The sequence below is a fragment of the Mastomys coucha genome, unplaced genomic scaffold (genome assembly GCF_008632895.1).
Source record: "Mastomys coucha isolate ucsf_1 unplaced genomic scaffold, UCSF_Mcou_1 pScaffold21, whole genome shotgun sequence".
In the NCBI taxonomy this organism is placed as follows: domain Eukaryota; kingdom Metazoa; phylum Chordata; class Mammalia; order Rodentia; family Muridae; genus Mastomys; species Mastomys coucha.
Genome location: NW_022196904.1, coordinates 101,516,894 through 101,541,975, shown reverse-complemented (window position 1 = coordinate 101,541,975; position 25,082 = coordinate 101,516,894). Strand labels below are relative to the sequence as shown.

Here is a 25,082-nt window from a genome sequence, read left to right as displayed (position 1 = left end):
ACACACACACACACACACACACACACACACACACACACATATGTACGTACATACACACACAGCAAGGCCATGTAAGGACACAACAGAGGCTGTGTGCAAGCCAAAGAGAGAGTCCTCAAGAGAAACATGGATGTGCCAATACCTTGATCTTTGACTCCAGCCTCTCAAACTGTGAAAACAGAAATGTCTATTGTCTCACCACCCGTCTGTGGTGTTTTTTTATGGCAGCCCTGAGAACAACTAAACAAGCCAGCCAAGAGGAGGACGCGCCCATGCCTGTCCCTTCTCTTCTCAGCAGCATCTTCCGGGCCTATGCCAGTGGTGAGCACTCAGTAAGAAGACCAAAAAGAAGGACTAAGGTCTTACTTAGCTCATAGGTGCTGTGCTGGCCAAGCATTCACAAGATCCTGGGTTCCGTTCCCAGGACTGAATATCACCAGGATCAACAGGGGACAGTCACAGGCTATGGGGCGGTTATCCCACTGAGACCTTGATTGCCTAGAGTTTCATAGTCCAACAGTGCATAGATTACTGCCTACAAAGATGCAGTTTTCCCTTTTCTTCTTTTTTTTTTTCCCCCGAGACAGGGTTTCTCTGTTTAGGCTTGGCTGTCCTGGAACTCACTCTGTAGACCAGGCTGGCTTCGAACTCAGAAATCCACCTGCCTCTGCCTCCCAAGTGCTGGGATTAAGGGTGTGTGCCACTACTGCCTGGCAAAGATGCAGTTTTCCTACCCTACTAGTTTACCCTACCTTTCTTGAAGGCAGAGTTTTAATTCCAGGCTGTGTTCCTCTTCTACTAAGACCCCTGAGTGTAGTGATTCCGTTCCCTGGATTCTTGGCTTCATCTGGGACAAAGTTTTTCACCTAGACCTTACTGTCCAAATGAGGCACGAGAGGATTTCTGAGGGATGGCTAACAGCAGGAAAAGATTCCTACTGAGAAAAAATGAACAAGTCCCAGGCATTCCTGTGAGGATGTAATGGCTGGAGCTGCTACAGCCAGTGCTGACCACGAGAGGAAGAAGATAATAGTTAAAGGACAGAAGAGTGGAAATAGGAAGAACTGGGTGTTAGGTGATCTCAAGTTGCCTACTTAAGATTGCTTACCTTACCAGGGAATTTGTCCTGTAAGAGCTCCATTCTCCTTGCCAAGCCATGTCCACCTGGACTTCACCACCAATCACACTGCACACACCAGATGGCTACCAGAACCAGCCTTTGGGTTTCGCTGGTTACAATGTACAGCTCAGGACTTGACCACTAATTTGGGAACCCTTTCAATACCAGAACACTCTATAGTACACCCATATAACAGAGTCCTACTTTTAAACAGGCAATGATAGAGAAGCAATGGCCTAAAAAGATTGTTTGGTAATGTTTTACACTGAATTTGCATTTTAGGCTTTCCGACTGGTCTACAAACACCCCATGTGTCAACCACAACAACATTCCCTCCACCAAACAAACAGAGCTGCAGAGACTCACTGGCATGCACAAGGGATTCAGAACCCCAACACGTATTGCACAGACCTCAAAGCACACCCCAGAAGCAGTTACCCTTCAATTAAAGAATCTAACTGTTAGCTAGAGAGATGTCCCAGTAGTTAAAGTGCTTGTCATGTAAGGATCAGAGTTCAGAGTCCCAGGACCTGAGTGGGCTCTCCAGCACTTTCAACCTTGGAAGACCTCCGGAGACAAAGGGCCCCTAGAGGAAGCTGCTAGTGATAGCAGCACAATTATTACTGAGCTCTGAGTTTCAACCACCTCGGTGAATAAGGTAAATAATCAAGTATGACTCCAGACATCAGCTGCAAGTCCCCAGAGGCATTCACTCATACATGGATATGAACCACATACATGTGCCCACACATATGCAAACACATACACACACACACAAAGAAATGGAATAAGGAAAAAGAATCTAGACAGAAAGCCAAAGATCTATCTCCCAAGGATAAAGAAGACTGCTGGTAACAACGGCAGCTCTGACAGTACGACGGTGGCCGCAGTATCTGAACCAACCAATGAGCCAAGTGCTGCCCATGAATTATTAGCTTCACCTTCAAAGCCAACTGAGCTAAGCACAGTGAGTCTGCATACCAACAGACAAGGTGCCAGCACGCTGAAGGAGTGCACCCACAGCTATGCAGCAGAGCCGGGACAGCAGTTCCAGTGCAGACACCAAGTGAAACTGAGTGGAGGGAAACAAGAGGCCACACACCAGCCACAAGTCCTGAGGCGAAGGGGCAGAGGCAAAGGAGGAATCTGCATCCTGAGTAGGAACAGTGAGACATGGTCTCAAAAGGAGCACAACCTATGGACAAACAGGTGGTGGGTGAGTGGGTAGACAGTGGCAGATTTTTAAGGAAGATGGGTGATCCCATGTAACACTTTAGGAAGACTAATGGCTGAGAACTGTTTTAGAATGTCCCACAATACCGGCAAATTATCCAGGTAAGCAGTGGACATGGAGGAGCTACCATGGAGGAGCTAGAGAAAGGGAGTGGAAGAAAGGGGAGTTGGCTTCTCTGAGGGGTGATGAGTAAGAGATGACATGGAGAAGCCTAGTGAGCCTCCTGAGGAGTCAGGAGCCAGATACAGGTACAATGGCTCCTGAGGGGGCCCTGTGCTGAACTGGGGCTATCAATCTGTAACCTCACCTCCCACCTTTGTTACGGTTTTCTTCTCCTCATACCAGCTTCCCTGTGGCTATTGGTAAACTCCAGGAGGGTAAAGGGCAAGTTTGCTGAGCTTTAGGGGGCGGGGAACTCTACTACCACTCATTGGTGAGGGGGTCAGGAAGGACTCAAGTGGATGTGGGTAGCAGTTAAGAAAGAATCCAAGAGCTGGGCATGGTGGTACACATCTTTAATCCCAACCAGTAGATTTCTGTGAGTTGAAGACCAACCTGGTCTACCAAAACAATTTCCAAGATAGCCACAGTTACCGAGACCTTGTTTCAAAATGAATGAATGATAAATAGAGATAGATAGATAGATAGATAGATAGATAGATAGATAGATAGATAGAGGACTTGGTCCAACCCTGAGGCCTCACTTATCATAGCCAGGTCCCTCAGGGAAAGACCTCAGGGAGAGGGACTCGGCATTTGCTTGGGGAAAATGGAGTATGGAATGAAATAGTCTCTAAGAACAGAGAGCTGTCACTGGTGACTTCTGTAAGGATATCACTCACATAAACATGGATTAAAATACACAGTATAAATCTGCTACCATGATCTCTTGCAACTGCCAAACTGCTCAGGATTTCTGCTAGCTGTTGCCTACTTTACCTCGCCTTCTGGGCCAGTGTGTCCATTACAGTGGCTTCTCCAGGTCCACTCTGATCCTGGCTTCCTTCCTTTCCTTTGAAGTCTGTACCATGTCTCTTCCCAGTTTAAAGTGCAGCAGCAGCTGGTCACTTAGGGCTTTGACCAAGACTCCTAAACACACAGAGGAGCCTAGACACTCCACCCCAGCCTTGCGGGAGGTACCTCAAGAATGAATGGGCTTCACATACACCTCTGTGCCTTGGCACCAGCCACACTTCTGCCTGGAACACATCCAGCTCATCCACATCCTTCCTCTACACGTCTCACAGCCTCCCGCTTCCCAAGGCCTATTGCTTTCTAAATGGAATCTCACCTCCTTAACACTCATAATCTCTCTGCCATACACTGCCCAGGCTTCTCCTGCAAGGTTCTTTCTCTTACTCCAGAGATGCTCTGCTCGGGAAGGTCCTGCCTGCGGTTCATAGCTGTCTCCAGGCCCTGTAACGATGCCTATCCACAGAGCTTGCTCTGTCCTGGGTAAACAGATGACTAACACTGCTCTGTCCTCGACAGATGCACAGCACAGCCAGCTGAGTGTGATCACATATGGTCCAGCTTCCCTGCACACTCAATGTCGCTGGGAAATCTTTGACTACTGAATGTGGGCCGTGTCTTTGTCCATTGTATCCCCAACACCCAGCACATGGTGGATGTCGAATGGTATCTGTCACATTGTTTTCACCAAAGACACCAAAAATTCTAGTTTTAAAACATATATGTACTTTACTATGCTAGCTGCTGATTGGTGAGGAATCTTCTTAGATCGATCTCTACCTTATTTGTAGAGGTTAAGGTCTCTCTCGCATTTGAACTTAAAGCTCACCCACCATAAGGCTAGGCTGGCTAGGCATCTTGCTATGGTGATGCCCCAACTCCACCTTCAGAGCACCAGGATTATGGGTAGGCAGCCACACCCACTCAGAACTACACATGTGCCAGGAACCTGAGTCTATTCCTCAAGCTTACACAGCAAGTGTTTTAGCTGCTGAGCCATCTCCCAGCCCTGAAGACACTTCTTCAAAATTAAAGCCACTACTACTAGCCTGGACAGCATGGAACTTCAAGCTGGCAGAATCACTGTAGGGAAATTGCCCTTCGTGGACATGGTTTTCGTATGAATTCTAATACTGAGATGAGCAGAACTTTCAACTTGAGTATTTCTAAAATTCTCCATGTTTTTCAACAGGGTTCACTAGACACACTAAACAATCCCAGTGTTCTGCAGGAGACTGACAGCAACTGTCTGTCAGAAGCACAAGGCTTCGGAGTCTACTAAGTGCACCTGTGTTACCACCCCCAGCTCTCCCTAGCAACCACTCTCTCTGCTTGTAGACACTACATTGAGAAGTAGAAATCCTTCAGGTCAGGACTGAAAAGACACGAGGAACAAGAAGGCAGCCGGGAGAGGCTCACCTACGTACGGGGGAGCCTGGTCTAATAGACAGCCTATTAGTGCAACAGCTAAGCTCTGGTACCCAGAGTTTGTGAAAACTAACTCAAGGGCCATCACACAATCTGAATACTGAAGCCAGGGACGGGTGACTCAGGCCCATAATTGTAGCAGCTCAGGAGGAGTACTGCTGTGAGTTCAAGGCCAGTCTATGCTACCATAGCAATAGCCTATCTTTAAAAAACAAAAATCTGAGTATTAAGCCCCAAAGTTGTCAAAGCTCAAACATGTCCCTTAGTAAAGGAATTTTTTTGTTGTTTTTTGGGTTTTTTTGTTTGTGTGTTTTTTTGTTTTTCTGAGGCATTGAATCAGACAGCCAGCTGGCCACCAGAGGTAAAAACAATGAGGAACAAAAGGTGAACTCAGGACCAGAGTTTTAAAACAACATATCAACCTTGTTCCCCAAGGAGGAAGAAAGGAGATAAGCACCCAGGCACAGGAGCAAGTCCCCTGCCACACAGGGGCAACAGGAGGCTGTAAAGGCAAAGCCAGCTCGGCAGTCAGGAGCATAAACTGCCTGTGGAGCACTGGGGCTCAAGTCTCAGCACCCACTTCTGGCAGCTCACCTGAAACTCCAACTCTGCTGGATCCAATGCCCTCTTCTGATCTCCAGAGAAGAGCATCTACATTCACATTCACACACGCGTGTGCACACACACATACAGAGGGAGGGAGAGGATATTTAAAGGAATAATCTTTCATAAGACCTGCACAAGCTCAAAGCAGATAAAATCCTAGCACTTAGAAGAAAGAGTAAACAGAGCGTCCTCTCCATAACTGAGAAGCTCTCCACCTGCAGGGAAAGGGGAACAATATTCTCCTCCAATAGAGTGCCACCTGGGACATCAGCCACATCCAGGGCAGGCCCGAAGCAGTTGGCCAACACAAAAGAGACCACATGGCATTTTTGTGCACTTTTGGTTTTATTGTGTTTGTCTTAATGTTTCCTTGTTTTTTTTTTTTTTCCTTTTCTTTTCTGTTTTGACTTATGTTTTGGTTTGCTGTTGTTGTTCCTGAGAAAGAAAAACTGCATTAAGTTTCATCCCTACAGGCACTGGGAAGGTCTGGTAGAAGCTGGGAGAAGAAAATATAGTATATGAAAAAATGTTTTAGAAGAATAAAATCTTTCTTTTATCAAGCCCTATTTCTTGTTAGGAAATGGACTGAGAAGAAGCTGTGGAATGGTTTCCTCAGCCAGTTTAACTCCATCTGCAGAAATACAATGTTAAACCTCAATGAAGTCAGCTCTGGCTTTACCCAGGCGCTTGGTCCTAGCCCAACAGGTACTGAATGCAAATCTTTAATGTGGGTCCCAATTGCACTGTTTCCCCTGAACAGCTCAAGCTCAGCCTCAGTTTCACTCACTGGTAAACACAGTGGGTTACCTCATGGATTGTGTTCAACTTATTTAACAAGTCCACAAGACACATAGTTATATTTGAGAGATTTAGAACAATCAAAGTTCTTTGTGGGGCAAGGATTTAAAAATGTCATTTATCATTGAAACATGTGCATTTCAAGACTGATCTTGAGTAGTCAATAAACTGGTTTGCAAAAGTCAGCTTCTAAGAACTATTATATTTATTTGCCATAAGTAGTCCCAAGGAATCCTTTAAAAAGATATATTAGCATGACAAACACTCCAGGTACTTGTACTTGGTGCTATTCTCAAAGGCTTTGAGACATCCAACTGCAGATTCCAGCTGTTATACATGCCACCAGGTCTGCAATATTTCTTGCCACTGTTCTCAGGATATCAGATCAAGCTTTCTCAAGTATTTGAAAGAACAGGTGTTACTTGTATTTACTGACTGAGCTTTCACTCATAGGGAGAATCCTGGGTTCTTCTCTGGACTATCACTATACAATGATGGCACCAACTGGACTCACAGGAGCTTCCAAAGTGAGAAATTGGGCACCTCGAAAGCTGTGGTGGATTTCTAGGATTCTGATGAACAGGGTAAAAACGTGTGGTCATAGGAAAATATAAATGGTACTGAAGCCTCCGAACCAACAACAGGAAGAATGAACCAGTGTCCCAGAGCACCTGCCAGCTTATCTCCTGCGGCATTCTTCAAGCCAAGCATGAGTTCAGCTTCAAAAGCAGTAGTATAGGCCAGGAGACGTCGTGGCTTGGTTAAGAGTTCTTCCAGAGCTGGGCAGTGGTGGCGCACGCCTTTAATCCCAGCACTTGGGAGGCAGAGGCAGGTGGGTTTCTGAATTCGAGGCCAGCCTGGTCTACAGAGAGAGTTCCAGGACAGCCAGGGCAGAGAAACCCTGTCTTCGAAAAACCAAAAAGAGTTCTTCCAGACCATAACAGGTGGTTCACAAATGCCTGTAACTCCAAGTATGACACCCCTGGCCTCCACAGATACCTCCACACACATACATATGTTATTTTTAATATCTTTAAAAGGAAAGGTAGGAAAGAGTGGAAATAGTTCAGAGGGTAAGAACAGTTGCTTTGCAAGCATTAAGGACAAGATTCAAACTCCTAGCGCCCATGTTAACGAGGGTTGGAGACACACAGATCCCAAAAGCCTGAAAATATAAGGTTTTTGGCTCACTAAAGAGACCCTGTCTCAATGTCAGACAGAGACTGACCAAAAAAAAATACCTGACATTCTTCTCTGGCCAACACAACTAATGCACATTGCTGCACATGCATACACACACACTCAGCATACACCACCACTTACCCACAGACACACTAAATGTGTGTGTGTGTGTGTGTGTGTGTGTGTGTGTGTGTGTGTGTTTAAGCACCTGATAAAGACCAAGGGGACTGTGGTGTGGCACAATTGAAGGGCTTACGTAGATACATGAAGCAGCTTTGGCACTGATCCTCAACACTGCATAAACCTGTGTTGTTGTGCGTGTCGGTAACATCCGCCCCCCACCCCATACACACACTGGAGAGATGGTAGGGTAGATCTAAGTTCAAGGTCATTCTTAGACACATTGGGAATTAGAGGCCAGCTTGGGCTCTATGAGTCCTTGTCAGAAAAGAAAAGAAAAAAAAAAAAGGAAGGAGAGGGGAGGAGAGGGAAGGGAGAGGAGGGGAGGGGAGGGCAGAGGAGGGCAGGGGAGGGCAGGGAAGGGCAGGGGAGGGAAATGAGAGGAAGTCTGTCTCCTCCACCTCCCCCACCGGAGGGTTTTGCAGCATACAGTCCATCCTCCCACATTCAGGCTCACTTCTCCCAAGCCTTCCAATTCTAAAAGTACTCACCGACATTTCCTGCTCTGTGCAAAGCTAAGAGGGTCAAGTTGGCCACCACAGATTTATAATATAGAACGACCCAAATGGAAGCCATGAACCAAAGGAGGAGGTAAAGAAAAGGGACTAACCTAGAGAATCCAAACAGGAAAGAGACTCCATAACCTCACTAGCAGCAGACAGGAACACCCAGGCGCCGTGTCCTACACCTCACCCTACACAACCTCAGCATGGGACCACACAGGTCATTTGTGGTGGCCACAGGAAGGAACGGAAAACACAGAAGAGAAAGGAACTTCAGTGTAGCAAGGCATTGCATGGATCAAGGAAGTGAGCTGAAAAAAGATAACAGCCCTTGGTTCATTCCTAGTCATAAAGCCATAAAGCAGGTGAGTAGACCAGGAAAAAAGGAATCTGCAGCCCGCCCCAGGGAGCTTTGGGGCTAAGGAGCAGGCAGAGGTGTTCACACTGCCTCCATCTGTAACCCAATGTGTTTACAGTTCCTGCATTACCATGCCACTTGTTAGACAGGAGTTCATATAGATTTGTAATTTTCTTTTAATGTCATGTAGTTTCTATACCCCAGGGGCTCCTATTCATGAAAGATAAGACTTTCTTTTAGCTATTAAAAAAAAATATGGAGCCCCAGCAACAAGGCTTTCCAGACAGACCCCACACACCACAAATGACTCGAAGGAATGATGCTTTTACAGCCTTTCGGGTTGATGCCTGTAGTTTCTTGAGGTTCCCTGATCCACTAGTATGGAGTTTTGGAATTCTCTTTGTTTTCTGAATCTTTACCACTCAGTTCAGACTCCAGTGGAGAATGAACTGAAATTTCATGCCACCCTGTGGGACCAGAAGACAGTCAGCTAGAACTCCAGATATGACCCCTTTCAGAGACACAGCTTTTCTGTCCACTGAGAATTGGCGGTTAGTTCCCCTGACTAGTACCCTGATTAGCTTCCCTAAACTTCTATTTCCAGCCTGAGATGAAAAAGTTTACCTTAGGCTTGACATCTTCAGTTTTTATTTTCATTGTTACAGATTCTGGCAAGTAAAAACCTTACTACCCTTGAAATATAGTTAGTAAAATTAAAAGCACTCCGGAATATTGCTTTTTCCTTTGACCAACTTTTTTCTGGCTAGTTTTCAACAGTTTAAAAAACCAATGAATCAAAACAAACCTTTATTTAAAGAAAGAAAAAGATAATCTAAGTCAACAGTTCACCCTGCTATCTAAGGAAGCATTTGGACAGTCTATCCACATAAGGATAAATGCAGTTTTATTAAAGAAAACACAATGGCTCTACACTTTCCAAATATTGTACAGTGTACACATAAGGAATCCAAAGGAGTGGGAGAGGTAACGGGGTCTCTGGGGAAGAACTACTGTGCTTTGCTCAAAAGCTGGACTCAGGCAGGGCCTGAGCTGGGCCCACGCACCTGCTTTATCTTGTCCAAGTTAAAGCAGCTTGGGGACTGGCAGACAGGGCAACATGAAGATAAAATCCTGATAAGGGCTGTGGTGATTGAGCTCAAAATAGCTCCGTGTGTGTGTGTGTGTGTGTGTGTGTGTGTGTGTGTGTGCGCGCACACACACACGAGAGAGAGAGAGAGAGAGAGAGAGAGAGAGAGAGAGAGAGAGAGAGACAGAGACAGAGACAGAGACAGAGAGACAGAGACAGAGACAGAGACAGACAGACAGACAGACAGACAGACAGACAGAGACAGACAGACAGACAGACAGACAGACAGACAGAACAAGAACGGGGTTTCTTGGTGTAACAACCTTGACCATCCTGGAACTCACAGAAATGTGCCTCCCTCTGCCTCCCAAGGGCTGGTATTAAAGCTGTGCACCACCATACCCAGCTCAAAATAGCTTTCATCAGGCTTTGGAGATGTCCTGGTCGATAAAGTGCTTGCTGTGAAGGGGGAAAGACCTGAGTTCAGATTTCCAGCGTCTGCACTCATGTACCAAGACAGACATACAAACACAGATAGGCAGACACACACAGAGATACACACACACACACACACACACACACACACACACACGTGCATGCATCCACAATTCCAAAACTGATCTCAATTTGCCCAGAACCTCAAATGTACTGTGTATTCTTCTGTACTTCAGTTTTCTTGCTATTTGAGCATATTTTATCACCCATGTGTTACCAGTTACAAAACCAAAGCGATTACACTCCTGGCTACCTGTACCTCAGATGAAATGGCTTAATTGGGTAATGCAATTTTCTCTAAGGAATCCCTATTTACAAAAAAATAGAGCACCAAAGTTCTTGGCAAAAACATTTTATTTTGCAGCTAGTAAGGATGCTTGCCACCAAGCCTGGTGTCCTGACCTCAATTCCTATGACTAGCATGTAGAAGAAGTCTTCTCATCTCAACATATGCATGATAATTGTATGCATATGCACCTTTACATGGATATACACATGCAAAATAAATAAGTCAAATGCTATTTTTTATTTCCTCACATTAAAAAACTACTAATACCAGAGGCTGGAGAGATGACTCAGGAATTAAGAGCCTCTTGCAGAGGATCTGGATTCAGTTCTGAGCAAGCACATGATGACTCAAAACCATCTCAAACTCCAATTCCAGGGGATCCAACAGGCTCCTGTCTTCTGTCTCCTGTCTCTGCAGGCACGGGGCCTACAAACATACAGACAAATACTCATACAAATAAATATGTAAATATTTAAAATATTAATCAATTAAATTTTAAAATAACAAAATAATCTATTTTCTTTGTTTGTTTTGAAACAGGGTTTCTCTGTGTGGCCCTGGGGGTTGGGGGTGTCTCTGTGTAGCCCTGGCTGTCCTGGAACTTGCTCTTCAGAGCTCTGTAGACAAGGCTGGTCTCCAACTCAGAGGTCTACCTACCTCTACCTCTGCCTCTCCTAAAGCTATGCACCACCACCACCCAACTTCCCAGAACAATCTAAAAGTGAGATGATTCTAAACACAAAGTGACAGGATTACTTCCCAACGGTCCCGGCTGCCTGTGCTGAACTACCAACCTCTACTCTGCACAATGAATTCATGCCTTTTCATTAAATTTCAGAATACCCTCACTGTTAGAGTTTAGATGTCAATTTCCCTACAAAAGACTTCCTAGTTTATGGGTTCAAATCACTGAGAGGAGACTAGAATGGGGGGCTCTGAACTATTCAATTTATGAGCACACTGATGGTCCTCTGGACTTTCAGAGAAATGATACAAAGTTTCAGGGTTGCCATGTCGCCTAGGTGGAGGAAGGCTGTATCTTTTTTTTTTTAAAGATTTATTTATTTTATGTGTACGAGTACACTGTAGCTGTACAGATGGCCATGAGCTATCATGTATGTGGCTGCTGAGAATTGAACTCAGGACCTCTGCTGGCCTCGCTCGCTCCAGCGTAATTCACTGCAGCTGTCTTCAGACACACCAGAAGAGGGCGTCAGATCTCATTACGGGTGGTTGTGAGCCACCGTTTGGTTGCTGGGATCTGAACTCAGGACTCTTACTCACTGAGCCATCTCGCCAGCCCGGAAGGCTGTATCTTGTCCTGGAACTTCTCTGTCTCTGCCTCCTGGCCACCAGGAAGAAGGTGATCAACTTCACTCTGCTTCTCCCTGCCACCATGAGCCCACTGAAACCAGGAACCAAAATAAAACCTTCCTGGAACCAAAATAAAACCTTCCTGTTTTCAGCAGCTCCTAAGCAATCCCATCGAAACCCTGACACAACAGTTACCACATGCAGCCTCCATGGAACGGCAGAGAACCTAAGTATGTGACAAAAACTATAGGACGAACAACCTCAAGATGGGTGACGATTTCAACCGGTATCCATGACAGACAATTCCATACCTCACTGGCCATCTATTACATGACCAGAGCCTCTGGTAACCAATGTATGTGAAGCATCCATATGCCAGGAATTTCCTAGATCACAGTTTATAAACTGTGGGTTGAGATTCAACATGGGAGTAGTCAATCAAGCAACTGAATGGAGGAGGCACCAAAATATTGGCAACAATAAAGTTTCTGAAAGGACAACTACCAAAAACTAACTAAAACCCAAGTATATAATAAACCCACAGTGATCTCAGCTGCACTCAGCCATGATGAGCACTTGCTACAACCTTGGTTCCAAACACAGAGCATGTGCACTTTGTATTGTGCATGATGTCACCCATGTAACCCCAAAGATGCTGTTTGAAACCCCTTGGTTCAGATTCAAGACTAGTGTATGCTATGCCAGAGGCATTTGTACTGCACTGTACCCAACTCTCGTAGAAACACCATGGTTTAGAGTAAACGAATGCAACAGTTCTGTACTGTAGTTTGTGGGCATGTGAATACCGAATTATATCTTTGAATGTGGTTTTGATCTTTTTGATTTTGTTTTTTCAAGACAGTGTTTCTCTGTATAGTCCTGGCTATCCTGGAACTCACTCTGTAGACCAGGCTGGCCTCGAACTCAGAAATCCGCCTACCTCTGCCTTCCAAGTGCTGGGATTAAAGGTATGCACCACCAATGCCCAGCTGTGGTTTTGATTTTTAAAATTGCTATTTGTAGGGGCTGGTGAGGTGGCTCTGCGGGTAAGAGCACCGATTGCTCTTTCGAAGGTCATGAGTTCAAATCCCAGCAACCACATGGTGGCTCACAACCACCTGTAATGAGATCGGACGCCCTCTTCTGGTGTGTCTGAAGACAGCTACAGTGTACTTATAATAAATAAATACATAATAAATATTTAAAAAAGATATTAAAATACTTGACAGCACCAACCAGCCAGATATAGCTCAGTGGAAGTAAGGTAAGGAATGAGACCTGATGGCTACCCTCCTGCCAGAGGTGACATCTTCTCCATTGACTTCCTTTATACGCCCCTATGCAAAATTCAATATATTCTATCATCATTGTTCGTTAATTACTGTACCTCTGTAATATGCTTATTTAGTCTATGTGTGTAGGCAAATGCTTGTAGGGGGAGGGGCTACTGTCTGTGTGTGTGTGTGTGTGTGTGTGTGAGCGCGCGCGCGTGTGCGTGCGCACTCGCACATGCACACAAGTCAGAAGACAACCTGTCTATCTATGTCTGTTTCCTCCCAGTGTGTGAGTCCCCGGGCTTTTGTTGTTGAAGCCTCCAGTAGTAAAACTCACTGAATTTCAAAGACTCTAACACAGGAAGCCTCAGCACGTGCCCTGCATATTTATACAATTGATCACAGGCAAGCACTTGCCAAAGGCTTCTAGAACATTTCTTCCATATTGCTCAGAGATGGAATGAAGCAAGGGGAGGGGCCACTAGGCACGACGCTCAGGTCTAATGACACACCTGGCTTGCCTCTTTGCCAAATACTCAGCTAACCAGAACTCTATGGTGCCCTGAGGCTGACTGGAAAAATTCCTTCCCTGCCAAGCACTCTGGAACCACACTCTGCACAACCCCAGCCCATCCACAGGGTGGACAGTCAGCAGAAAAGGAAGGCAGGCAGGAGACTGGCAATGGACGTCAGAGCCGGTTGTTATGGAGATAATGGGGGGAAGGGGATCCTCAATGATGTCCCTTAGATCAAATGGAGAACAAGGACCAAGACAGAATAGCTTGGTGTCCAATGAAGCTGCCTTTCCAAAACACTCCATAGGACATATATATGCACACAAATTTGTTGACCAGCCAGCCTTTGGCTCCATTAGCAAAACCCACTTAGCAAAATACCATTAGCAAAAGCCTAAGGGATAAGTGAGGAAGGACACAGGTTCACTGTAAAACAGATTTACCAGAGACCCTGGGTCTCTCCTGAAAGATGGGCAACAGGAAATGCCAGCCTTCCCAAGGTCTTTCTGGGCTTCTGCACACACACTTGGTCTGCCCCTCAGCCGCCGCACAGCTTCACTCATGCTTCTCTGAACACAAGGACCAAACACCTACTCCCCAGGTAGCATCTGCCTAAACAATGTGTGCCTGAGCTCTACCACATGAGCATCAAAGCTGGGAATGCCTCCTGAAGCCCCAAGAGTTTGGGAAGCAGAAGTGACCAAGCCTGGGTCAGGTGGCCTCTCTGATCCTAACATCAGAGGACCTGTGGGCAAGTTGGTCTTCCTATTGAAAGCATCTATCTACCAGTCAGGTGTGATGGCAAAAACATCAACATCAATGACATCAGCTGACCCTGCTGTCGTTTTGTAAGAGTTTCATCCTGTAATTTTATCATCTGTCCAAGTAGGACTCTACCATCAGACCCTCAAATGACAGGTAGACATCCTTTTAGCTGGCATGTTCATGGGGGACATTTGTTATCAAATGGGAATCCATTTTTGGTTCCCCTTTGTCTCCTCAGAGAAAGGTTCTCAGCAGGGATCTTGCCTGGAAAGAAGCAGATCCTGGCCAATACATCCAAAGGTCCTAGAAGCTTTTGGAAAGGGACACACATGACATGCACACAAAATTCACCAGAAAATATCTAAGATACAAACCAAAAAACTACAACATATATAAAACATACAAAATACACAAAGTTTGAGTGCTCTAGGGCAGTATCAGGAATAATTTCCTGCAATAGGAAGACATCTGAAGAAAAGGTTATAGGCCAGGGCCCCGTCCTGACAAACACCACAGAACTTTTTAGAGTCCATCTTCTGTGTCTTCTGCACCTAAAGAAACAAACACATTCCTCACAGATCATGGGCTGCTCCGTGAGGTAGCTAATAAGATAATCTGTTACAGGAGGCTTACAAATCCATTTAAATGGATTTTAATTAATGAATCAATCCCTGACCCAATGAAAAACTAGATCCAAGGATACTAAGCAAGACAAAGATTTCTAACCCCAGCCTCGATTCTACACAAAAAAAGAAGGGTTTTCTGCTTAATGCCAGACAACAGTAGTAACAACAAATTGTCTCAGTTCAGTACCCAAGCAACCTGAAATGAAAGCTCCTCTATGGTTAGATAGTACCCGCCCCACCTGAGTAAGGGAAATAGATTTCAGAACGGTTTCGACTCAGCTCACCTAACATGAAAAGGGGGGTGGGGGAGGGTGGTCATGTACCAAGCTGACATCAGGAACATCTATGATCAAATAAACCTGTGTCTTTCACAGTCCTTCAATCTGGACAGAATATTACCTATGCACCCCAAACACAAGTGACGGTGTGCATAAATGGCCACCGCCCGGCTGCGTGCTAAACAGTAAGCTGGGTCCCAGTCCCCAGAACCAAAAATAAAACAAAATAAAATAAAATAAAATAAAAATCTAGGCAAACTTTCTCATTTGCTCCAGTTTTTTTCTTTCTAGGGACTGACAAGAGCATCTGCCCTTTCAGAATGGCTGTTGGGGGTGAGCTGGATAAAAGACAGGGCTTTAAATTTGGTATTTATTTATTTATTTATTTCTCAGTGGCTTCTCACTGGCCTGCTGACCCACTCTATTTTTAGAATCCAATCAGAATTTCTAAGGACAGACTACTCCATAAAACCTTTAGCAGAGAGACAAAGGTCTCCTTCAGCTCCTTTTTTTTTTTTTTAAAGCAAAATCTGCAACCAACACCAGTTATCAGAGGGGAACCATGAAAGGCTCCAAAAAAGGCAAGCTCGGTATTCAAACAGTTTCCAAAGTTTGGGAACATCCTATCAAGGCACACTGACACACAGAGTGAGTCCCTCCTGGCACGGACCCTGGCTCTGTGCAGAGGGAAGGCTACAAAGAAAGAAATGCAAGTCGCAGCCACAGAGCCAGGGCGCCTAGAGACTGCTTCTTGTTTCTTCTTCACTCCTTCAGGATAGTTCACAAAACAGTTTGATTCAGCAAGCAAAAAACAAATGGAAGACTGGCTGGAACACTGCAAAAGGAACAGCCACAAAAGACTGCATCAGGAAGTCAACTGCAGGAAAAAAAAAAACCAGGATATAGGCCAGAGCTTAGGCAGAGAGGCTGTTGGGCTTCCCTTACCGTGTGTGTGTTTGTGCGTGTGTGCGCGCGCGCGCACGTGTGTGTGTGTGTGTGTGTGTGTGTGTGTGTGTGTGTGTGTGTGCGTGCACGCGCGTGTGTGTGCGCAGAGGGAGGATGTATCTGTCTGCTCCTCTCTCTCCCTCTCTGTGTTTCTCTGTGGCCAGTCAGTCTCTTCCCCACAAGGGGAATAAACAAAAGAACTCTGCTCCTGAGCTCCCAGGTTTGAGAACTCTGGCGCCATGTGCCATGAGTAGCTGCAGCAGTTCTGGGGATTTAGTCTGTGCCTTTTGGGCTGGGTTGTGCAGGGCTCTACAGCAAATCAGGGAGTGTCAATACAGCCCGAGATTCAGAGCGAGACCACAAATTATAAACAGTTTCAGCAAATTGACTTGAGAGCCTTTGTTCCTCAGACACCCATGGAGGCAGCGGAACCTCCCCACCGCTACAGCCCGGGACTGGGAAAGGAAGTCGTTGAAGCCTGGATTTCCTGCTTTTACTTGTAGCCAAGAACTATGAGGCTTGTAGTGGTTTCAGGAACTGACTCATCCCATGATTCATGGATAAGATACTGCCTTTAATATGTTTCTGACCCAAAGACTGGGGAAACTTCAAAACCAATCTGAAGTCACACTCCATTCTTACAGTACAAATGACTATTTAGGGCAAAATAAACAGGACACCAGATTACCATTCCTTAGGCAGAGGCAGGGAAAGTGAAGAAGATCATGTGGCACCGGTGATCAGAGCTTAATCCACAGGCTGTGACTTGACAACAGCCCAACTTCCCCAAAGTGGATAACAGGTGGGATAGGGTTATTTTCAGACATCATTCCCCTAGATGTAAAAATAGATTTAGCAGAGCAATATTTTAATTTAGGCCCATGTGAGGTTGAGACTCCATATACCCAAGATGTTCAGAAGCACATGGCTGGATGGAACTGGTTGAGAAAGAGACCCAGAGGTTAGCTGACAAATGACCAATGGGTAACAAACACTCATGTATGTATGCAGGAGGGCTGCAACTTTATTCCTATTCTTAACTGACCAGACTTCTTTCCCTTCTGCACATACACAGGCGTGTGTGTGTGTGTGTGTGTGTGTGTGTGTGTATGCCTAGACACACACAAGCACACATATAATCCAGGACTTATGAGCAATATTCTACAAAGGAACAGCCCCCATACTCATACAAGTAACCCTAATTAAACTCACTGGGTCACAAAAGACACCAAAGTAGGGAGGGGCTTTCTGGGAAGAAAGGTTTTGGTGAATAAGAAGGGTATTGAGGGTTTCAAGGGTATTGAGGGTTTCATTGAGGGTGTAGATTATCAAAATACATTATAGATGCATGGAACTGTCAAAGAATAGATTATAAAACTGTTAGTACTGAAACCTTGCACTTCTGATGCTCCCCTAACAATCTCCATCAGTTTATCAGCACAGACAAATCCACTGGGGGGAAATTCTCAGCTCCATGCTCAATAACCCATGGATCCTGGGGTCTCCTCCCCAACACCAACACAGAACAAGAAGCACGGAGCAAGTTTCAAGAGTGGTTTTCATAGGCGCTTACAGATATCAGTACAAGCTGAGTTGCACAAAGGGAAAGAGAGGGCAGGGAGGAAAGAAAACAAGGGCACAGGCTGGATGGGAGATCGTGGAGAGTAGGTGACCAGGAGAGACCAAAGTGCAGGACAGGCAGGCGCTGGGCAGCAGGGCTCCTCCATCAGATTTACTGAGGTGACGTCAGTGGCTCCTATCCAGAGTTCTCTCTGACAGCTTTCAGCAATGCCTCCTGTAGCTTCCACTGTACTGGGAAACCACAGGGTGGCAAGGAAAATTCCCTCCAGGCAAAGACTTGCCCGTGAATTAAGAGAGTCTATACCTACTTCTGGGTGCACATGGAGTGAAAGGGTACAAACCGGGTAACACTGTACCCACAGCACAGAGAGGCCATTAAAGGAAGTGTGAAGTGGGGGACATTAAATGCATATGACTTCCCAGGCCAGGGAGGTCAGCTCAGTGGAGTCAGAAGACTGTAATTTCGGATTACTCGCTCATGCGGCTTCTAGGCTGCACTGCACTGCCCTGTGGCTTTGTTTTGCCAACAAGAAAGAATCCGCTAAAGCTGAAAGGCCAAGCACCAACTGAACTTCTGAAGAGATGATAGCTAGTTCTTTATAAAAATGAGCCTCCCCACACACACACACACCTTTTTCTACCTAAGTGATGTACCCAACATGGATCTGAAACAATTTCCAAGAAGCAGAGGCAGGAATAACAGAATAAGTTAAGTAACAAGCTTGTTAAATGAAAAACACATACTCGCTTGTGACGTATAGGGCTTGCTAGCACATTCCCATAGTAAAGCAATAGCCGTGCTCCTGGAGACCTGCCGGGAGCCACAAAGTCAACATTTTTTACTTTATAAGGATAATAAATTAGTGATAAATTCTTTAAATGACCGAAACATTAAATATATTCTATTTTAAATACTTTGAACAGAGGACTTACAGACTTAATCCAGTATTTACTGAACAGATGTATGTAAATGGCCCCAGTAGCATCTTCAAATAGTCTGTAGTACGTAGGACCCAGAATGATCATGGAGTGAGTGAGGCATGTCCCCTGGGCTTGGTTCGGTAGACAGGAGGTGAGACACCTACCAGGCAAACATGGGGAAGGAACGTTGGTCTTTGGAGTCAAACCATGAACCAGAGTAAAAAAAAAAAAAAACCTTCAATATGGGGGATGTTTGGTAGATTTGGAAGCTAGGGGTTGGGGGTGGACAGGGGGTTACTATATAGCCCCAAAAAGGTCTCCTAGATATCCTCCTGCCTCAGTCTCCTAAGTGGCTAGGACTGCAGGCACATGCCACTGTGCCTGACTAGAGGTTATCTTTAGGAAAACACACAGATGTGAGGAAATGGCAAAGGAGACCCAAAAGAGCCAGGTACGGGAACACACACAAAACGTTAAGATGAATCAGGTAGTAGACATATGCTGCAGTGAGAACCAATTCCAGACCGGAGCATGGTATCAGAGACCCTGGCTAAAATAAAGTGTGACCTCAAAATTGTTCCCATAGAAGGTACATAACTGCAGAGACACTAGTCTCGTCAACCTAAGAGTTCACCAGAGGCTGATCATGAAGGAGGCACAGGGTACAAGGAAGGTGTACACAGGGCACAGGAAGCAAGGAAAGCCACCGCTGCTGGTCGGCTGTGAGCATGAGCGAGTGACCAGAATGGATTCAGACACATCAGACAACCTAAATTCTAAGACTGCAAAATCGAAAAACAGAGGACAGCAGATACAGCAGAAGACTGGTAGATACTCGCCTAAGTAAGGCATGGGGTTGGGGGTGACTGCCTTCCTTCTAAGGAAATGGAAGGCAAGGTTAAACAACCAGCTGGCGAAAGTATCTGGTTGCAATGGCATTCTAACTAAAGTAACTGAAATACGGGATATGGGGTGGAAATACGGCGTACCCATTTGTAAAGTCAGCAAGCATAACCAATCATGTTCCCATTGTGAGACAGAGCAGACATTATGTGCATGTCAAACAAAAAACTTACATAACTGGGGGCTGGAGCGGGCTCGGCCATCTGACTCACAATGGTCAGTTCACAACTACCCGTAACTCAAACTCCAAAAGATCTAATGCCTCAAGCCTCTGCAGGCACCTGTGCACACACACTCACACACAGAGAGGGCATCAGATCTCATTACGGATCGTTGTGAGCCATCATATGTAGTTGCTGGGATTTGAACTCAGGACCTCTGGAAGAGCAGTCAGTGCTCTTAACCACTGAGCCATCTCTCCAGCCCCAAGACACATAATTTTTAAGAAAAAAAAAAAAATTAAACCAACCCAAAACAGATCAGACTCCAGATTTAAGAGCTTCCAGATCTAACTCTCAGTTGCTGAAATACAACACGGAGCAGAGAATATGATCAACTATTCTGTGAGGTGCAGCTGCAGAATCCAGATGGAGCCAATAGTAAAGAAGAAGCTAGAGCACTGGCACGCACGATCTCTCTCTCTGTGTCTCTCTGTCTCTGTCTCTCTCTCTGTCTCTGTCTCTGTCTGTCTGTCTCTCTCTCTCTCTCTCTCTCTCTCACACACACACACACACACACACACACACACACACACACACACACGTCACAGGGAATTCAAGGGTCAGAAGATCCTTACCTTCTCCCTTGTCTGAGGCAGGGACCCTTGCTCACTGGTGTACGCTCCAGGTTAGCTGACCTGTGACCTTCTAGAGACTCTCCTGCCTCCAGCTCTCACATTGCCATGGGAATGCTGGGTTTCCAGACACTTGTGCTGCCTCCACCTCCAGCTTTATGTGGCTTCTAAAGATCAGAACTCAGGTACTAGTGCTTGTGTGGCAAGCACTTTACTCACCCAGGCATCTCCACAACCCCACAGAGTTTTAAGAAACAGCAACCAGGCCTGACCTGTTGGTCTTGCTTGAACCCTGATTTGAACAATTTAACTAGAGGAGACATTTATGAGGCAATCAAGGAGCTCTGAGTAGTGATGCTAAGCAGTTATTAAGGTGCCAGTGTGACTGTGATATTGTGCTTGGTGGGGTTTAAGGTTTTTTTTTAATGTTTAAGTGTATGTATATGTGAGTGTACGTGTGTGTGATTACGAGTGTACTTGTATATATGCAAGGGTGTGTGTGTGTGTGTGTGTGTGTGTGTGCACATGCGTGCACGGTAATAGTGCATACGTACCTTGGGCACAGGTGCTTGCAGGGACTAGAAGAGGGCATCAGACCCCCCTAGAACTGGAATTACAAGCCAGACAGGGGTAGTGGGAAGAGAACCCCGGTCCTTTCCTCCTCTCCTGAAAGAGCAGCAAGCACTCTTAACTTCACGGCCATCTCTGCAGCTCCACCCACTCCACACCCAGTGTTTTTTAAAAGCAGTCATTATAAGAACACATGCTGAAACTTCATAGATGAACCCGGATGGCATCCAGAGATGCTTCAAGATAGAGATGGAGGAGAGGTGCTGGAAGAGGGCTGCAGCTGAGTAGCAGAGATGGCTGGGGGGGTGGGGGGGTTCCCTGACCTCTGCTAAGCTGCACTTTCTCATGACTGAATAGAAACAGGAAAAACAGCAAAGGCAACAGGTAGCAGTCAGCTTTAAGACTGCCGGTGGGTGACCCCAGTCCTAATTACAACCACATTGTCCAGGAGGCACCTTGTCGATCCTTGAAAGCCCACAACTGTCCATGCCACAGGTAAGAACCAATGTTCCTCAGGATCAACAAGGCTCCCAGAGTCGAACATTAGTCGAACTCTCAAGTGCAGCAGCTGATGAAAATCACAAGTTGTCATCTTTGCAGTAACACTGAGTGCTGTGATCTATAAGCCGAGAACGCTAGGACAACAGAAGGAGAGAGAAATGTTTCCCCTCAGGGCCATTTTTGGTGAGGAGAGAATGAGAGAGGGAGGGAAACCATAGAAGTGGGAGTCAGACCTGGCAATCTGTAATCCCAGAGCTCAGAAGATGGGATGGAGAAGGAGGCACGCTTGAAGCTAGCTTAGGCTAACAGCAAGATACTCAAAAGTGGGTGAGAAACAGAAGGAGAAAGGGTGAAGGGAATGAGGCATGAGCAGGAACTCCAGAAAACTGGAAAGCTGGGAAGTCTGAAATGTACCCCTTCCCCAGTGGGGGCAAACGGGAAAGGTTCCATCTTAGCGGGACTGAGACCTGTGGTGGAGGGAGCCCAGGCAAGGTTGGAGGAACACACCTTGAAGTTTCCTGAAGGCTGGCTGTGAGGTTTCATAGGCTTTACACCCACGAGTACTATTGTCTCCCCGACTTTTCAGGAGAGAACACAGTGCCTGGCCTGGATCCCACTGTCAATAGCAGAAAGGGCCTAGACCCATGTCTGATGGCATGGACATTCTGCCAAGCTGGGTCACACCAAAACCCTACAATATAAACATCTAAAGAGACAGGGAAGAGGGCTGGCTGTGACAGACGTTAAGACAAGAACCCACAACTGGCAAGCAGGGACCCCAAACCACCAACACACGTAAGGAGAGTGGAGCAAAACAGTTACAAACCTTTCTCTCTCTTAAAACCAAAGTGTTAAGAGATGAATACCACCCTCTTCTCCACCCCATCTCAGAGTTGAGCCCCTGAAAAGCAGGTGATAGCCCCAATGGCAAGGAGGGGATGGTACCTGGAGTACCCTATCCTATCAGGAGTCATTTGCATAAAGGAGCCTTGGGGGAACTGGAGGCAAACCTCTTGACTACCAGCCTAGAGACCAGTGGGACACAGCAGCCTCCAGCTTCCCAACCACATCTACCCCTCCCCCACAGACTACAGGAAGCACGCAGACCCCTGCTCTCAATTCTATGGCCAGCCTCACAGTACTAAAAACTAAAGCCAAAAGCTAGAGTTGACCTTTGCTCTTTCTCGGCCAAACAAATAGAAGGCTCCCCTGGGCCACACCCAACTGTTTAAGATCTCAACCACACGTTTATACTCAAGACGGAGAAATGGAACTTACAGAGATAAAGTACCCATCCTCTTTCCAAGGCAAAACCATTAACAGAGAAGGCTCTTTGTTTCCACATCGAGGACTACCTTAACTCATTCAAATTCCACACTAAAACCTGATAGGTGAGTTAATCCTAAATCCTTTGTTAGCCAGCACATCTAAGAACTGGCTGTGTGACCTTGGGAGCCTCACTAAACCTCCTGGAGCTTCTTCACTGGTCTCAATTACAAACAGAGCTTTTACATTTGAATGGCTGGTGTTTAAGAACTGGCTTAAAACAGAACTTACCTCCCCTACCAACCCAAATTCCCACTGGGAAGACCAAGAATTATCGCAACTAAAATGAGTGGACTCGATAGGCTCTCAGATTCATTTCACACACTCAGGCAGCTCCAGGGGCAGACACCCCAACATCACCCCAGATCTAAAGCCCTATAGTTGACTGGCAGCAGGTTAGAGAGCTCGCCTGGCCTAAATGAGGCCCATCCTCAGAACAAGCCTGAGGCCACAGAAAAACCAATGGCAGAGGCTTCCCAGCCAAAGCTCCCTACACCACCAGCCAGGGAGCAGAGGGACCAAGCCCAAAATTCCGAGTACCTTCAATGCCTTCTACCACCAGCACCAACGAAGGATGAGTGCCTGGGCTCAAAGACCAAATCTAGAGGCTCCAGTCTCTCTGGAACCTCAAAGACACTGAATTGAATAAACAGGGAGACAGCTCAGCCAGGTAAGCCCCAGCACTGTCGGGTGTGGTGGTCCATGCCTTTAATCCCAGTACTCTAGAGGCAGAGAACCTGGTCTGCAGAGTTCCAAGCCAGTCAAGCTATACAGTGAGACCCTGTCTCAAAGACAAACACCCACTAGCACTAAAAGATTCATACTGACTTTTGGTTTGGGGCAAAGATTTCTTCCAAACATTCCTCAGACTCCACCCCATTGACTCCACCCATGTGTAGGACACTAGTCCAGTCTTCCTAAGAACTAAAGAAGGCACTGGAAGCCTCAGAACCCCTACTCCTTCCTTCTCCACAGGACTACAAAATCTAAAAGAGGATCTGAAACACACGCATCAAAGCCATACTGTAAGGCCACTCAAACCTTCTGTCCAGACACTTGTTCTTTCTACCTAATAAGAGGGAGTTGGCCAATCTCGTATTAGAAATGCTATCTACCACATCCTATGAACTGAGGTATTCTGAAAGTAAAACAGGGTGCCAAGACAAGCCACACTGAACAGAAGTTTGAAACAGTGGCCACAGTGTTAAGACAATCAGGATGGGACTGGAGGATGTGGGAGCAGAAAAGCCCTGTGAACGTTAAAAACCCGGAGAGTAAGCCAGGCAGTGGTGGTGCATGCCTTTAATCCCAGCACTTGGGAGGGAGAGGCAGGCGGATTTCTGAGTTCGAGGCAAGCCTGGTGTACAGAGTGAGTTCCAGGACAGCCAGGGCTATGCAGAGTAACCCTGTCTCGAAAAACCAAAAAAAAAAAAAAACAAAAACTGGAGAGTGCAGAGGTTGAAAGAAGCTTGGTTATCAATTAAAATGACTTAGACTCCTTCCCCCACCACCACCTTACAATTTACAAACTGGACACAGTAATGAGCAAGCTGCCTGTATACTGTCCAGAGGTGACGTCATCTTCTACTTGATCCTTCATGACATCATTTCACTAGATGCCATCAAGCTTAAGATCAGGTGACAAGAGTGCTTGCTTGTGTAGCAAGCACAATTCCCTGGTTTAGATTGCAACACACAAGGTGAAGGCAGGAGGGTCAGAAGCTCAAGGTTAGCCTTAGCTATATTGTAAGCAAGTTTGATGCCTACCTGGGCTACATAAGACCCTGTCTCAAACAAAAAATAAAAAGGTAAATTTAATCAGTAACTACTAGGGCATTCATCATTTGGGAGCCAAAAACTCAACATTACTAGCACTTAGTAAGTGAAAGATTTCCTATACTTTGTTTTGAGACAGGGTCTCATCATATAACTCAGGTTGGCTTGGAACTCAAGAGATCTGCCGGCTTCTGACTCGCAGGGCTCAGATCACTAGGAAGAACCCAGGTCTTTGGTACATACTGGGCCAGGACTACTACTGGGATATACTCAACCCAATAGGCTCCGTGTGACATACCCCTATGGGTTCCTTTAAAAGCTCTCAGCCCATGTATGGGTGGAGTTCCCTTTGCAGTTGTGTATCAGATATTTATATTACGATTCATAGCAGTAGCAAAACTGCAGTTATGAAGTAGCAACAAAATAATGTTATGGTTTGAACTGCATTATCAGGTTGCAGCATTAGGAAGGTTGAAAGGCCAATGCTTTAAAGGATCTTTCTGGGTCTTCTTGTTCCTTCTTCACTAAACCCAGCAAACTGATATACGCTCCTTTCATTGGGTCTAAATACTACTAACTGCTTGAACCACCACCAAAACTCAAGGGACATGGCAGGGGTGCAACAGAGGGCAGTCAGAGCAGTGACTACATCCTGGGTTCATTAGTTTCAACACACAATTCACACACTGTAAAACCTTTGAGAGTATACAACACACTGTTTTCAGGAAAGCGGGGGGGGGGG

General features: G+C 46.0%; 1 protein-coding gene across 11 annotated transcripts in view; it reads right to left on the bottom strand.

The window, feature by feature from the left end:
- The window catches only part of Tead1 (TEA domain transcription factor 1), a 228,578-nt gene that overhangs the window by 193,278 nt on the left and 10,218 nt on the right, over positions 1 to 25,082 (bottom strand). For 7 of the 11 annotated variants that reach the window (XM_031387909.1, XM_031387910.1, XM_031387912.1 and 4 more), the window contains exon 2: positions 18,484 to 18,631. The exons of 2 other annotated variants lie outside the window; for them this stretch is intronic. In XM_031387909.1, the coding sequence (XP_031243769.1) occupies positions 18,484 to 18,576 (93 nt within the window). In that variant the 5' untranslated portion in view covers positions 18,577 to 18,631. Of the gene's footprint in view, positions 1 to 3,293; positions 3,311 to 18,483; positions 18,632 to 20,170; positions 20,344 to 25,082 lie in introns of those variants that run through there. 2 more of the 11 variants (XM_031387921.1, XM_031387923.1) reach the window with 2 other exon arrangements.